The 16,534-nt window shown below is 41.8% G+C and overlaps 1 protein-coding gene across 1 annotated transcript in view; it reads right to left on the bottom strand.

The window, feature by feature from the left end:
• TRIM71 (tripartite motif containing 71) overlaps nt 1–16,267 on the bottom strand; it is a 52,968-nt gene extending 36,701 nt beyond the window's left edge. Inside the window, exon 1 of the mRNA XM_063123320.1 lies at nt 15,320–16,267. Within this exon, the coding sequence (XP_062979390.1) occupies nt 15,320–16,267 (948 nt within the window). The remainder of the gene's footprint in view (nt 1–15,319) is intronic.
• Between the last annotated feature and the right edge of the window lie 267 nt (nt 16,268–16,534).

The following is a 16,534-nucleotide window of genomic DNA, read 5'->3' as shown; positions in this document are numbered from 1 at the left end:
TCCCCTCCAAATCCTGTGCACTTTGGAGGGATTAGGCTGGCGGCAGTAAAGAAACTATTTCTTTCTTTTTTAACTGTATAAATATACTGAATTAGAGCTATGTCGTTGTGCCACTTCTTCTCCGTTTCCATTAGAGAGAGTCACCCAGAATCAATCTGAATACTTGTGGGTCCCTGGTTGACAGCTGGCTGGCTACTGTGTGAACAGAACGCTGGACCCTTGGTCTGATCCAGCATGGCTCTTCTTATGTTCTTATGAAATGCTCTTGCCATGTGATTCTCTATGATAGCAGTCAACCCACGGTGGGTTAATAACCCACTCTGCAGACTGTGGGTTGTCACAGTAGGTTATTTCAGGGAAATCAGCCCCATGGATTAAAAAAAATTCCGCTAGATGACACAATAACCAATAATAGGTTAAATAATCCACAATGGGTTATTAAAACCATTGTGGGTTATCATGTCATCCGAACCTAGTCTACAAGAAGTCTTGTATGCCACCCTGAACTCCTTGGAGGATGCAAGGGACAATAAAGTGTAATAAATAATACATTTTCTTCAGTTGAAAACCTCTCCCTAATCTTTCTTGTAGAGCTTCTGTTTCAACATCAGGTTTTTGATCACATTATTTTAAAATGCAAAACATTAATGTTTTGGTTTCATAATTAGTATAAGAACATTTAAATCCCAAACCTGAATTCAAAACTAACTATCTAGAACTATCCAGGTTCTGTGATCGTTAGCCTAGACACAATGTGAATTCTGTATATTGGCTGGTATTAGTATGATTATATTTATTGTTCCTAGCAATCAAGACTCTCTGAACAAAAGAACAAAACCCCAGTCAGTGTGTTCTTTCTCCTTTTCAAGATTAGATTGTAGTAACATGGGACAGGGCATCTTTAATTTAGTAACAAGCCGCCACATACATCTGGAAAGAGACAAAAGCCCAAAGCCCGGCAGTACTTGGAAATTAAAACATTGGGTCAGATTCAAACAGACTAGGAAGTCAAAGGTCAAAGTAGCATTAAATCATTAGTTTCCCAGCTGCCACCAAGGCGTGGTGTTGACCTTTGATTTTTCAAGAAGTGGCCCATGCAATTTTCTGGTGGCAATCTGGCTGAGTTGAATGTTCCACTTGCACCAAACAATTTCCCACTGTGGCATTATAGTTAAAGCACCTAGGCACCAAATTTCCAAGAGGATTAAATGAAATCTGTTGTCATTTTCTCATCACAAGTTTAAAGTTAACAACACAAATGGGAACCGTGGCTAGATCAATGAAATATAGTGGAAAAGTGGAATATCAAATCTAGTTCCAGCAACCAAAGACATTAAGAACTAACATTACGAACCTTTTAGTTTTGGCTCTACTCTGCGCAATACGCAAACTACAAGAACGTTTGCTGAAGTACATGCAGCAGATTGTCACAATAGATCGCAATAAAAGTGGAATATCAAATCTAGTTCCAGCAACCCAAGACATTAAGAGATAAATGCTATGACGAACCTTTTAGCTTTGGCTCTACCTTGCGTAATAAGCAAACTAAGTACATGCAGCAGATTGTCAGAACGTATCTCAAAATAGATCAAGCAGCGCATTGTGTTCAAAATGCCTTCAGGCCACTTCACACATCCCTTCCCCCCCCCCCACAAAATAAAACTTCATGTAGGAAAAATAATCATGCGTGTAGTGTAGTAGTCTTAACCCAGCTGGACTGCAGCAATTTCCACTGAATAATGTAACTCTTCGGTGCCCTTACTGCATTTGTCAACTTTGCTTATATTGCTGGCAACAGACAGCATATATACTGCTGTCAACCAGTCAGAATTTAAGAAATTTTAAAATACTGAGATGTTTAAGATGGAGCTCTTCCCAGCAGAGAAAGTTGAAAGTTAATGGAAGAATCCTTTGAGAAACAAATAAAACATTTTGGATGCAAAAAATAATGGGCCAAGAAGAGTTCTGCCACAAAAATATTGAGGCAGACAATGCAGCTTCTTAAAGAAACTAACAGCTAGCAGGGGTTCTAAACAATAATGATCAATGCAATATGTTAGAAAGAGAGCAGAAGGTCAAAGGAAGTGATTAATTCTGTGTAGATAACTAATACGGTGGATCCTGAACTGGCTCACACCTCCCTCACCGCTTTTGACCTTGTAGGGAACACAAAACTTTGCGATGCTGAGCACTTAGAGGATTCTCCCCCTGTGCACCACTGCTACACTCAATCATGACCTCCAATTCCCTTTTTGACTCGACTAGAAGTACTATATAGAACAGATATCTTATGATTTAAAGATCACAGCTGAACCATTTTCAGAACTCATTTTGAACATATATATCTTACTATCACTGATCAACAGTTGTCATAAATGCCGTTTCAGAGATAGAGGCAAAGATACTGAAATTTAGTACTTGTATGGCTCTGCAACTGAACTGATTTGAGCCTTGACCATTCCTAGTTCACAATGATTTGCCTAGTTTTATGCCAAGCAACCTTGCAAGTTAGAATGTTTAATGAGGGTCAGCTCATGTGTCTCTATGCAAGTGGGCCAAGAACTTGTTAAGGTCTTCAACTGTATGCATGGGTATACAGCATTCCAGTAGTGGCAGACACACGAGGATGTGGGTTATGGAAGAAGGCCTTGTCTATGCCCAAACATTAGAATTCCCTTCTCCTGAAAGTTCATTTGGGCCCCATCTGTCTTGACCTTTAATTAACTGGTCAAGATATTTTTGTTCTGTTGGACTGAGAAGGCTGATCTCCTATTTAGGTTTTTAGCTGTTCTTCTGTTTTAAGGTTTGATGGCATTCTATTAATTTCCATCCTTTTCACAAATGTTTTTTAAATTGTTGTAAAGCGCCCCCCCCCCCGAGCACTGTGATTGCAAACAAAAGGCTGAGTGTACATAAATAAATAAATAGCCATGTGGAGAAACAGTGTTAATTGAAGAGGTACCCTAAAACACAGACAAGCATTTCTGCAATCATGACTGTACATCTTTTATTTGTTTACCCTTATAATTCATGTGGCCTTGTATCCATGTATACAATAATTCTGTTGTTTGATGTAGTCGTTCTGGTCTCTGTTTGTTTTTCTCCTGTTCCTAATTTTGCAGTGGGTGATGTTTTAAATTTCCAAATTGTTTCTAAAAATTTAAGTTGTACGCTGCTTTGGGGGCTCTTTCTGGGCTTTTTGAGTATATAAAGAAGCTTGATATACCCTTTAACTTAGTCCCAAACATCTTTTTAATGATTCAATGAATCATCAATGTGGTTGTGGTACTTCCACACCAAGAAAGCTGAAATTTGGTACACATGTGGTCCAATTTACTAGAAGAGTCTGTTTAAAAGTAGAAATTGTGATCACTCCAGCCTTTCATAACCTCATCCTCTTCAAATGTGTTGGATTTCAACTACCATCATTCTGGGAGTTGCAATCCCAAACATCTGGAGGGCACCAAGTTGGGGAAGACTGAATTAGAATGCCAGCAGAGAGCAGGTTAAACTACAATTGGAATTCCTTTACACACACACACACTCCAGATGAGTCTTGAATTTGAGATGATGGTGGGTCAGGGTGGGGGGCGGGAAAGAAGGGATATATAATACCAACCAGAAACAAACATCTACATTTACAGAATGAAGCTGTATTTGCTAGAATATAGTGAAACCAGGTTTATAAGCTGCTATTACCACATGATACAGTACACAATCCTCAAAGTGTGTGCTGAAGTATGGCATATATATTTTATATGTTTTCTAAATAAATATAAACACAGGCTAATGCTAAAAAAGTATAACTTTCTGTTCCAGAAAACAGCACTAAAGACATTTAAAACAAAATAAAGGTAGTGGTGTTGACCTGAAATCAATTATTAGTGTAATACCTTAAGTCAACTGAAAGATGACAAAAAATTTGCAACTTTTTGAGATCTCTTGATCTCTTCATTAAGCAATTCATTGCAGTCATGGCCTTTTGTGGGTTTCTCATGGGCAGATGGATGGCCACTGTGTGAACAGAATGTTGGACTAGATGGACCCTTGGTCTCATCCAGCATGACATTTCTTACATTCTTAGGCCAGATGTTACAAAAACAGGTTTGGAAACACATCTGAGTAACCATGGAATTTTATCTTTCCAAAATGGCAAATACTACATTATCCCTTCCCCCTTTCTAACTCCCAGCAATCCTTGAGGCACCTCCAGGTCCAACCCTGTGGCCATCACATGACCTGCAGAGCCTAATTTGATTAACTGCAGGCCCGTACTACTCCACTTCAGCTTGGACTTTGAACATGCAGACACTCCACATCACCATCAAGTCAATTCCCCCCCCCTTTCTCCCTGGCATGCTGCCTGATAAAATGGTTGCACGTCTTTTGTGATCTTCTGGTTGGTGTTATGCTATTATGGATTTTGGAAATTTAAAAAAAGAATCCTCTTTTATTCAGGCACCAGCAAACTGCAGGCATCCAAGATGAGGTTTATTTCATTTTCACAGACATAATATGATGAGGAAGCATGTTGCATTCCAAATCGGGAATTTTATCCAGAATAATAGCTGATAAATGCCTGAACTTAACCAACCTGAGTTAGCACTAATCTTTACAGTACATACAAAAAAGAAGAAGAGAGAGAATCTTGCAGGCTGCTGAGTCACCACCCAAGCATGCCAACAGAACTTTAGTCTATAGGCTACAAACTGTCAATAATTATTGTTAACGCTATCAATTTGTTTCCTTTTTTTAAAGGGGTGGGCAGGGGCAGAAATATCAGCCTGTGCATTTATAAAAGGATAATTATCTTTTAAATCTAATGTAAGCAACATCAACATTGACTTCAAAGGAACATCAGAGAAAATGCAGGGTGTCCTTCAGAAACTACTTGAAAGAAAAGGTGGTATCTCTCCCAAAGCCTATTCAAGGGCTTTCTCCTCCAGGTATTTACATTTTGATGATTTCCCATTTGTACTATGGCGATAAAAATTGAAAGCTGTGGTTTAGGAAGGGAAGGGAAATGGCAGATCCTGCTTTACACCTCTATAAAAGGCACAAGAGCCATTGTGTCGAAGTGCTAGAATTTCAAGTTACCTCTTATTTAAATTAGCTTCCTCTGTCTTACCATACGAAAGTGTCATAAATGCAATTTCTCATTTTAGAACAAGTTATGTCCATAACATCTGGACAAAGATCTCATTGTGCATTGGACAACCAGAAGAGCATTTGCTATCCCCAGTATGTACACACCTAATAAGAGCAGGAGTAAGGTAGAAAGAGCAAAAGGCAGTGAGGTCAAGAAGTCATTTAACTAGCACACGAAAGCTCACTTTTATGATACATCTCCATTCCCAAGATAAGGTTGGAGATCAGAGCAGCTCTTCAAGTTAATCTACAATCCTCTTGTAGAGTAGAAAGCCCAAACCAGAGGTTCCAACCCAGGAGGTGCTCCCATTCATCCTTGCTCTCCAATACAGAGTTCATTAGTGGAGCTGTGTCAGTCTCAGTGGCAACACAATCTTTATTGAAAGATCAGCCTCTTTCCTCCTGCTTTACTATGGACAAACTTTGATAACAGACAGGAAATGCACCCCTAAGTATCAGGCTTGATTTTTTTTATAGAGAGTCCATGGACGGAAAGACAAATGAAGTCCCCTCCCTTCTCTAGTAAACTGTATGATACTAACTCACCAGTCAACACTTATTGTTAATATTGGATGTCATTTCATCAGCCATTTCTGCCTAACAAAGGAGGCCTCCATAATGACACTATTCATGGAAAAAGGCCTTCTCTCTTCTGCAATTCCTGCTTTTTTAAACCCAGCAAGCAAGTTGTCGACTGACTTTCAAGCTTCCATCTCTAGGGTGTCAGATATTTTAAAGATACATGGAGCTGCTGCTACATGTCTCTTCTTCCTCGCAGTGGATGTCATTCCTATCATTCTCCTCAACAGACAACGAATTGGGATGGTGAGATTGACAGGCGACGGCATTTGTGTTAGATGTTAAAGGAGAGACATGGAGGAACAGCTCCAAGTCTTAAATGTCTGGTTTAGGCCCAAGTATCCAAATGTGAGTTACCTAGACTCAAGAGACAGACATTGGCCAAAGTCAGTATAATCTGACACAGAATATGATTTGTTAACTTTCTGACTGAATTGCTTGTACACTGCTGGACAGCTGGGTGGTAGCGGCTGACGCACAACTGTTAATAGATTTCATTTTAACTCAATAGCTACAGACATGCCACTCTTTAGAAATACAATATTCCAGAAAGATAGTTTTGAACTCAGTTACATTCTGCCACTCTCTTCACACCAAGTTATTATGAAAAGCATTGGTATTTTTATTCCACATCCTTTGTTAAAAGATTGCAAGGGTTTTCTGACTGACCCATTTCCAAAGTGAAATGACAAACCCATGAAAAGAATGGAAGAAGTTCTAACCAACACATAAGCCACATTCAGAAGTGGATGTGGTCAGAATCCATTCCTCTTCTGCACTCTTCCCACTGTAAACTTGTTGATCTCTTCACCCCACCCCCACCTCAATGTTCAGAGGGCAACATAATGGGTTGCATTTGACAACTACTGGTATTCATCACTGCCACTACTTGGTTTCTAAGGAAATGCAACTTCCTGGTTTTCATTTAATATGCAGTTAAGATGGGCAGACTTTTAGATACAGATGTATACACAAGATACGAAGGTGACATTACAGCACAATTTTTCACAATTCCAATTTTTTTATATATTGCTTAAGAGCTATATTTAAGGTTTATCATTCCATTGGTAAAGGATGTTAGTACAAGGCAATATTAAAGCTAGGTAAAAGTTAAGTTGGGAACCAAACCATCACAAGACTTGTTTTAGTACAATTAGTGTACATTAAAGAGGCACAATTTTACTTAAGATGCTCAAGTCAGCCCATTCATAAATTTAAAAGGCCTCACAGGAATATACACATTCTGGGAAGTACTACATTGTTTAAACAAACACACACACACACACACACACACACACCTACTTCTCAAATTTGTTTCTCATTTTTAGGGAAAAGCTGCAACACAAATCCACATCACCTTGAGAGCCAGTACAAATTTATCTAATTGAAGTCTTCTAGAATTTCTTTTTATTCTACTTTTCAAGGATCAGAATGCATCATCACACAACCAAGGCTCTTAGCAACCAATTTAATGAAGTGGCTTGAAAACAACTGGAAGAATGTCTCAGATGAAATTTAAACAGGTTTTAAATCTAAGCAACACCCACTCATATGCCCCAATCCCAACAGCCATCAGGACTTTCATACATTTTGTACTGATAGCTCCTTATACTGCAGGAGACATAACAGTCTCTTCCCATGGAGAGCAGTGAGTACAGCTAAAGCTTACATGGAACAGAAATGACTCTGGCCATCTGAAAATGACTGGGGTTCACATCTTTAACACACCCAGGAGAGTGGAAAGAGTGAGAAAACCAGTGTGGGGTTAAGAATGCTACAGTTAAAAGGTACTAACTCACTTCTAAGATTTAACAAAATTGGTCCTACTCAAAACAAGGTTCCATTTTTTTTACAAAGCTAGAAAGCAATATATGATAGTGCACACCCCTGAAAATAACCCCTCTGTCTTTAAATACCCCATTTCTCTCACAAACTTGTGGTATTGCTGCCTCTTCCCTAGCACTTTAAAACCTAAAGAGGCAGCAGGGATGGTGACCCTTCTTTCTGCCCCATAAGCAACACTGTGCAAGACCCCACCTCTTTCACTCTAAAAACAGCATGTGCCAAATGTTCCACTAGCAATAAAAGATTTGGCATCTTCTCTTTCACAGTACAATCGACTTTTCTCCACAGGTGAGCTCTGTATAAAATATTGTATAGTCTTCACCATACCAGAAAAAGCTTATATTTGAGGGGACAAAAAGCATCAAAGTATCATAACCTTTGTGGATTCCAACCCCACACATTCCTTTCAGAAGGGTTAAAATCAACTATAAGAGAAATATAAGAAAGACAGATACAGTCTTACAGCAGTCAGAGTAAAATATCTTCTTAATTTATGGTGGGTATTAAATTCACAAAGTGGAGATCCTACCCCAGCAAGTTATCTAAAAGATGGCAAGGTCCAGTGAAAGACCACTCCACAATGCAACTTTATTATAAACTATTCTAATGATGCATTTGAAGGCAGGGTATAAATCCAAATTAAAAAATAAAATGGTCAGGAGAGGGGAACTTAGCAGGGGCAATCATAATGTACAGAAACCTAGCTTGGCATACACATTTAAAAAAAGAACAACAAAATATCTGGCCTTGTGCATTGAAGAACTCCAATATCTGGTTTGCAAATACTGATATGAGCTTACTCTAAAAACTGTTTTGGGGGTATTGTCCCTCCCCAATTGCAAATTCTACTTCTTTTCCTTGTGATCAAAAACATTTGAGCCCAAGGAAAATGTTTAACTCTCTCATTTTACAGTGTGTAGTGCGAGATAGTTACTTTTTCACTAGCTGTGCTTTGATATGACTATAGGGGTCACTTGTTATGATAGCTGGCACCATGCAGTCTGTTGTTCAAAGTTTTCCCCTGAGATAGCAAAGCCTTTTTGGTAAACAATTCTGGCTATTTAAGGGTGTTGATCAAGAAGGCAATAGTGCAGTTACATTAACCAAAATTAAAATGGTAGCACCAACATTACAGGACCCATTGTTTACACCAAAATGTAAAAGTAAAGGAAGCAGCAAAAACCTTAATGCTTTCAAGATTTCAACAAATGTATACAAGCAACACCTCCACCTCTCCCCACCTCCACTTTTCCCACAATGCCTGTACATGTAATCTGACTCTAGAAACTATACACAGCAATGTTGGCATACTGCGGGTTCAGGCACCTTTGAGATATTTAACACCAGTTTAATGTGAAAACTTTGATTCACAACTGGAATACAAACTGCTCCATCATGCAACACTTCAGTGAGAAAATAAGGTGTAGGGTGTGTGTGTGTGTAGAGACAGACAGAGAGAAAGAAAGAGCAGGCCAGGAAGACTGTCTTCCTTCCTCCTCCCTTGCCCCCCTCACCTCAAGAGAGAAAGACAGAATCTTTCTAGGGAGGATCTCAGATCTTTGTTTTAGACAGAAGCACTGTTCTGTGTAACTCTACCAAATCTGGATAAAAAGCTTTTGAAGACCACAACTAGAACACGTCTGCATTCTGAGAAAGCTAAGCCACCATGCAAAAACACTGCTTAAGTAAACAACATTCCCTTCTCTCCTTAGCTCCCACTTTTGAAGCTCCCATTTAACTTTTCCATGGCAATCTGTACAACTAACTAGAGATAAATATGTTTGTCTCTTGCCTTAAAGGTATCCTGTTCAAGGATACTTCTTGGTACCCACTCAAGATGCACAAAAATAGATCAGAAATAGAAGCACTGAGAACAGTCACGTATACAGAGAGAAGCCCTAGCAGACTAGCCACATGAAAGACCCCTAACAAAGTATCGCAGAGACGTGACAAATGGTTGAAAATTTAAAGGCAACCTGCATTTGTTCAAATAAAGAAAAGAAAAAGACCAACCAACAGGATAAAACCACCATGGAAAATACATCTAGTTCTTAAGTACCAGCACTAGGTTTTTGGTGCCTGGATGATTAGGCACCTCAGAATGCTCACAAGTAAGACCTGCTTAAGACTAACGCTGCAATCCTGAATAAACATATTAGGGAAGACAGCTTCATGAGTACAATGGGATTTCCTTCTGAGTAAACACACGCAGGATTGCAGCATTAAGCAAGGAGCCTTCTTAACTCAGGCATGATATTTTAAAGAATTGCCCCAGCTTGCTTGGGGCTTTCATCTCTTGCAGACCTGCTGGCAGATCACTGCAACAAAATTCTCCAGTCCCCCATTACAAGCATATCCTGATCATGTTTAACCCTCATCAAAGCTCCCTCTCCAATAATTTTCCATTTGGTACAATTAAACAAGTGTGCATTTATTACAATGACTGAATACCATTCTCTGGGCCCTTTACTTTTCTTTTAACCTCACCAATTTGCCTTCTGGGGAAGGGATGATTTGTGATGGGCCATGTTCCTCATGACAGCCATTATTTGAATTGGGGGGGGGGGACACCATGGCTGCCATTTTGTGAGACCCCTCAACATTTCAAATGCACCCACTGGCCCAAAATGTTGGAGGTGGCTGCTTTAGGTTTCGCTCATGGTATTCAATGTCATATCTCAAACAAAAAAACAAACAGTGGATGTATTTCTGGTGTATTTGTGCAACAAGTTCATTCATCCTTCCTTTCATATTGCTGTTTTGATGAAGGATTCTTCAAGTATTTCAGGTTTTAACTCATATGAACTACTACTCTTTTAAAATTACCCAGGGTAAGTAAAAGGCCATAGAGACAAGTGAGGGCTGTTTTAAATTGTTCCACACAGCAGCTGTCTCCATCTTGGCTCGCCACATATCAGTGTAGTTTTTTTCTTTTTCTTTATGCCACTCTAGTCATCCCAACCAAATGTCTGCAGTCAGTGGCAGGAAAAAGTTCTCCAATCCATGTCATGAGCAGCTGCCCCAAGGATCAGATAGCCAGGAACTGGCCAACACATGGCACTGAGCAGCAGATAGACCAGCAATAGGGCTGTACACAATTCTGGCTTTGCACTAGTGGAAAGCATTTCTACTTGCACAAGGTGAGGCACCCACATTTCGCCAATTTCCCTAACTACTGCAGCCACCTATGCCATCCCCCCATAATGTTCCAGAGAATATCACAACTCTCAAGAGTAGCGATTCAGAATATATGCAGCGAGTATGGAGAAAAATAGTACTCTGCCTTGTGCAAACAGAAATGTTTTCCACTAAGCTACCATTGGATAAAACCCATGATCTCCTTCACCAAGAGATCCTTAAATAAATGGAAGAATCTTATACCAAATGTAAGTTTCCCAAATATACAACATACACAGGGTGACCACATGGAAAAGAGGACAGGGCTTCTGTATCTTTAACAGTTGTATAGAAAAGGGAATTTCAGCTGGTGTCATTTGTATATATGCAGAACCTGTTAAAATTCTCTCTTCATCACAACAGTTAAAGCTGCAAGAGCCCTATCCTCTTTTGTATCTGGTCAAGAGGGCATGGCTCCTGCAGCTTTAAATGTTGCGATGGAGGGAATTTCACCAGGTTCTGCTGAAATTCCCTTTTCTATGCAATTGTTAAAGATACAGGAGCCCTGTCCTCCTTTTCATATGGTCATCCTTACATACACAGCCTTCCCCAATCTGGTGCTCTCCAGATGTCTTGGACTTCCATCAGCCCCAGCCAGTGCAACCAACAGTGTACAGGGTGCTGTAATCCAAAAAAATCTAGACGCATCAGGTTTGTGGAAGGCTGCCATGATGCATTTAAGTACTTCTGCTCAAAACTCTCTTTTAACAATTTTAAACAATTCTATGCGTTTTTACACAGAAGTAACTCCCATTATGTTTACTCCTAAGTAACCATGTTTTACTCTCAAGTAACCACATTTAGGACTGCACCCTAAAAAAAAATTAATGGGATTTTGTAGCAGAAGGGTTCCCAAACATTTACTATTGATTCAAAAATAATTATTAACTATTAGACAAAATATGTGTGTGCGCATGCACACACACTCCTGAAGATTCATGAATTATTTATTTATTTTTTACAGGCAGCATGTTCAGGTACAAGATACAAGGCATTTTACAAAAACAGGTACTGAAAGCCTGAACACAATGCAAAGCATAACACAGAATTTCTCAGCCTGGACAAGACCTCACTATTATTTGGAATCTAAGCTATGTGTTAAAGATTTAATTACAACTATTTTATAAAAGAGACATGCACCATGAAGCCATGGTGAGGGGGGGGGGGGGTGGAGAAAGTATTTCTAGTTTTTTACAGAACCATTTTTAAGGCAAGTCAATTTACTGTAACAAGAACAGAAAAACTACTGAAATTAGTGGGAAGGCCTTGATTGGAAATAAAGAGTGATATTGGCTTCAAGAGAAATATCCTCACATGTGCCGTGCATCAGCAGTATAATATGTATGATACAAAATTTGAAGTTCCAAATGTCCTTCAGATGTCCACAAATAGGCAGGAGTATTTGTCAAACACTAGAAAGCTCAGTGGGAGAGCCAAGTGCTAATGAGGAGATTTTTGCATTTCCTCAAACCCTTCCTGAAAAGCCTTTCTAAACATTCCTTTTATTTACCACATTCAGGCACTTTTTTTTCTTTTTCTTTTTTCTTCTTCTAAATAACCATACAGAGAAACTGCAAAAGGTTACTAGTTTTCTTGGCACTGTATTTGATTACTATAATGATCTGCTAAGAACCAGCCCTTCCTAAAATACATTCAGGATTGTTTTTTAAAAACAAAACAAAACCCAACAACTACTAAACTGAGTATTTACATAGCAGTAATCAGGGAATCCTTCACCCATTCTGTCCTCAGACATGGATCTTATCTCAAAAGTAGTCAGAACTAAGAACTTTAGTAGAGAGTAAGGTATCCTCTAACAATGAAGCTAATGGAAAATTCCACTGTGGCACTGTGCAAACCGCCCAAGAGGAATGTCGGCTCATAAATTGAACTTCCAGTCCATGCAGTTGCTACTAGATGTTATTCTTTGGGATGAGAATCCCTAGTAATTATTATATGTTAAGTGTTACTAATTATATAAATGCCAAGTATCTTTCTTTTTCTGTGCCAGTAATTTCAGGAAATAGATGGCTTTAAAGATTGCACTAAATTGAGACTTTCAGTGTACTGCAGCCTTTGATTTAACTATTAATATAACGTGATCAATGTCTCCTAATCTATAACACACATAATATTAAAGTAGTATAAACACAAGGGTTATACATTCTTTCCATATAACAACTCCATCTGCTTTCTGCTCTAACTATACCTTAGGCTGCTATGGACCTCTATAGCAGCATAAGAAGACTTATCTCCATCAATTTAGAAACTTTCAGAACAGTACTTAAGTCTATGCATCATCTTTGTGGAGGCTTTCCAACATTAGGAGTGAGAACTCATATACCCTACCCTGCATCCATATTTTTTTAGAATAGGTATATTTAATGTGCAAAACTACTCAAAGTCAAAGAGAAAGCAAGCCTGACTACCTCTCTCATTTTTGTGTTTCCTTCCTATGCCATTTTCACTATTATCAACATTGGTCATTTAATTATTTTTGGTCAACTATTTTTCCTGCCTGAAACCACCTCAAAAAAAATTGTGGCAAGAATGTTTAGCAGGGGCCTTTAAAGTATAGCCTTTAACACACAAAGAAAAACAATTTACATAAGCTGTATTTCCCCTTCAACTAGAGAGCAAGTTCCAATAGTCCTTTTAAAAAAAAAGAAAAAGAAATTAGGCATCAAAACTATTTTACAGCCATATCCTTGGAACCTTAAAGCCTTTGTCTACAAATCCCACATGGGAGAGATTGGGCTGTTAGTAAGTGGCGAGAGATACTCTGTACATGCTCAGAGACCCCTTACATCACAAATTCCAGAGCTCAACCCTGGTACAAATTAAGTCCTAGTAAGCTTCTAGAAGTTACATTTGTAAATTACTTGTTTGTCACATCTTCACAAAAGGGAGTGGTCCTGTTTCTTCCATAATGGACCATATAGCATTTCTACTGTAAGAACCAGCAGTACCAAGAAAAGTGGCAATTGTCAGCAATCTGCTCATTGTAAGCCACCAAATTCAGGGGAGGGGAGGGGGGAAACCCTTACTAAGCAGCCTATCCCATCTCGGGGATGCTTCTGCAATGCCTTGGGACAGGAACTTGCAGCAAAGAGAAAAAAGATGTTCAAACTGTGAGGTTCCCTATGGTTGCGATCGCCACTTCTCACACTTAAGACTCTAATTTCAGTATGCTTCTACCCCAGGGAACACAGTGAATGCTCCAGCATCCCAAGGCACTGCCAAATGGAACATACATCACTGTTCAACAGCATCCCCCACCCACCCGCTCGCCTGCCACAGATGCGGTTTAACAGCTCCAACCATCCTCTCACCCCTGCAGCACATGCAGAGGCACTGCTGCTTTGTACACCGTTATGGAGATTTCCTCCAGTTAAGCATGGACAGCTCCACGTGAACAAAGCATGGAAGGAAGAGGGAAGTTAAGGACCCAGAGCAGCCAGCACACCATTTAGGCAAACCAGAAGAATGAAAGAGAGAGAAGTTATTTAAAAGGGAATTAAGGTTGCCAGATGTTTGGGAAATGAAAAGTGGGGGGGGGGAGAACATGACAGTTCAGCAGGAAAAAAAATGATGTGTGCCCATTTCAAAAGACTTAGCAACGCTTGGTGAAAGAACCACCACAGCTCCAAGATAAGGAAGTCTTATGTAAGAGAAACGAACTATGTAGGCCATGGGTTGGAAGAACTGCCAGAACCTTCTCACTCACTCACCCTTTACACAAGAGGAGTCCCCTGTTTTGTGGCACACATCTTTTAAAAACCCTTATGGGCATCCGCTCCAAAAAGAATCACTTGATACAGACAAGTTGCCTCAAGCATCTTTTATCCATCTTTCCAAAGTCAACACATGGATTATAGAGTAACGCAAAGGCTGTTTTCCACTCCATGTTTCTCAATGCACATGTGTGAACAACATCCAGGCTAGTAACTACAAATACAGAAACATATAATTCTAGATTTAAACTCGCACAAACTGATCTTGAGCTAATCCAACAACAACAAAAACACACAACTCAAAAAAAAAATGTAGTTGCCCCTTAATCCAAATCATCGCATCAGGGATGCAGAACATGGCCCCATAGAAGGCATGCAAAGGAGAAGTTCCTTATTTTAGGAAAAGCTGATCTAAGCAGGATGTTTGTGCCTACAGGAAGGAGCAACACGCCTCTACACTCCATTTTTATAATACTCCCCTTTAAGAGAGAGAGAGAGAGAGAGAGAAGAAAGGGAAACCATCCAAACCGTTTTAATGTTGATTTAGACCAGGACTTTTGAGGGGTCTCAGCCCCTGAACCTGTCTGCACGTGTTCAGAGCTTTATGGCTTCACTCCTCCAAACTGGAGTGTTCTCTTTATTGAGCAACCACAACCGCCCCCCCCCCAAATATCAGGGAGTAAGAAAAGGCAGATTTCCAGGGATCCTTGCACCCCGACACTTCTCCCTACATAGACACAAGTTAAAGGGAGGCTCCCCGACGCCTCCCATCCGGTTAGTTCTATAACACGCAATGCAATTCGAATTAAAAGGGGGGATGGGCCCTGGCGACTCACCTCGTCGTCGTGGTGTTGGCAGTAGTTGACCCTGTCTGGGAAGACGGAGAGGATGTTGTAAGGCGCGGCGGAGTAGGGCTGGCTGAGGGAGAGCTGGGCGGCCGCCGAGGCGGAGCCGGGCCCGGCCGCGGCGGGCGGCCCCGGGCCGAAGCGCTCGATGAAGTGGTCCTTGGTGAGGCGGACGCGCTGGTGGGCGCGCACGCAGTTGTCACACAGGTGTTCCTGGCAGTCGAGGCAGCGGGAGCTGGCGGCGTTGCCTTCGTCGCACGAGCTGCAGCGGGGCTCGCCTTGCCGGCTGTGGGGCCGCCGGAGCAGCAGCGAGGAGGAGCCGCCGCCGCCGCCGCCACCCGAAGGCGCCGAGCCGGCGGCAGAACCCGGCGAGGAGCCGCCCGCCGAGGCGCGGTGTTGCTGCTGCGCTTGCTGCTGCCGGGAATGGTGGTGCCTGTTGTTGGTGCTGCTGTTACTTCCCCCGCCGCCGCCGCCGCCTCCCCCCGGGCCTCCTCCTCCTCCGCCTCCCCCCGGGCCGCTCGGCCGGCCGTTGTTCTTTTGGTCCTCGGCGGCCGCGGCCACGACGACCACGTCGAGCAGGTTGCTGAGGAGGAAGTTGGAGGAGGACAGCGCGTCCATGCCCGACGGCTCCGAGATCACCACCTTCTGGTCGCAGATGGGGCAACGCAGCTTGAGAGACTCCCCCGCGGCTGGGTGGCGCTGCGCTTCCAGGCACTGGCGGCAGAAAGCGTGCAAGCAGGGCAGGGCGTGCAGGCGCCTCGACGGGGTGCACGAGGAGGAGGAAGACGACGACGAGCCGCCGCCGCCGCCGCCGGACGAGTTGGACGTTTGGGAAGACGACGACGAGGTAGAGGAGTTGGACGAGACGGGAGCCGGCGAGCCACACATCTCCTTGCACAGCAGGCAGATCTGGAAATCCGACTCGGGGAAAGAAGCCATTGGGAGGGAGAGGGGGAGGGGGAGGGCAAAGGGGGAGGGAGCAGCCAAGCGCGCGCTTGGCTAGCAAGGAGGCAGCATGAACTGAGGCGAGCGGCGACGGCCCGCTTTGCAAGCCCTGGTGGGTGGCATCAATTAGGCGCTGTGTGGGGGCCTCTTCTTCACGGCTTGGGCGAGCCGGGAGCGGTTTGAGCTGCTCGCCCTCTTAGTTTCCTTTCGCTTCTGCTCCTCCTTGCTTCCTGGTCCACCGCTCTCTTAAGCCGCTTCAGG

Source organism: Elgaria multicarinata, chromosome 1, assembly GCF_023053635.1.
Source record: "Elgaria multicarinata webbii isolate HBS135686 ecotype San Diego chromosome 1, rElgMul1.1.pri, whole genome shotgun sequence".
In the NCBI taxonomy this organism is placed as follows: domain Eukaryota; kingdom Metazoa; phylum Chordata; class Lepidosauria; order Squamata; family Anguidae; genus Elgaria; species Elgaria multicarinata.
Note: the sequence above shows the minus strand (reverse complement) of the source record. Positions and strands in the feature narration are given on the sequence as shown.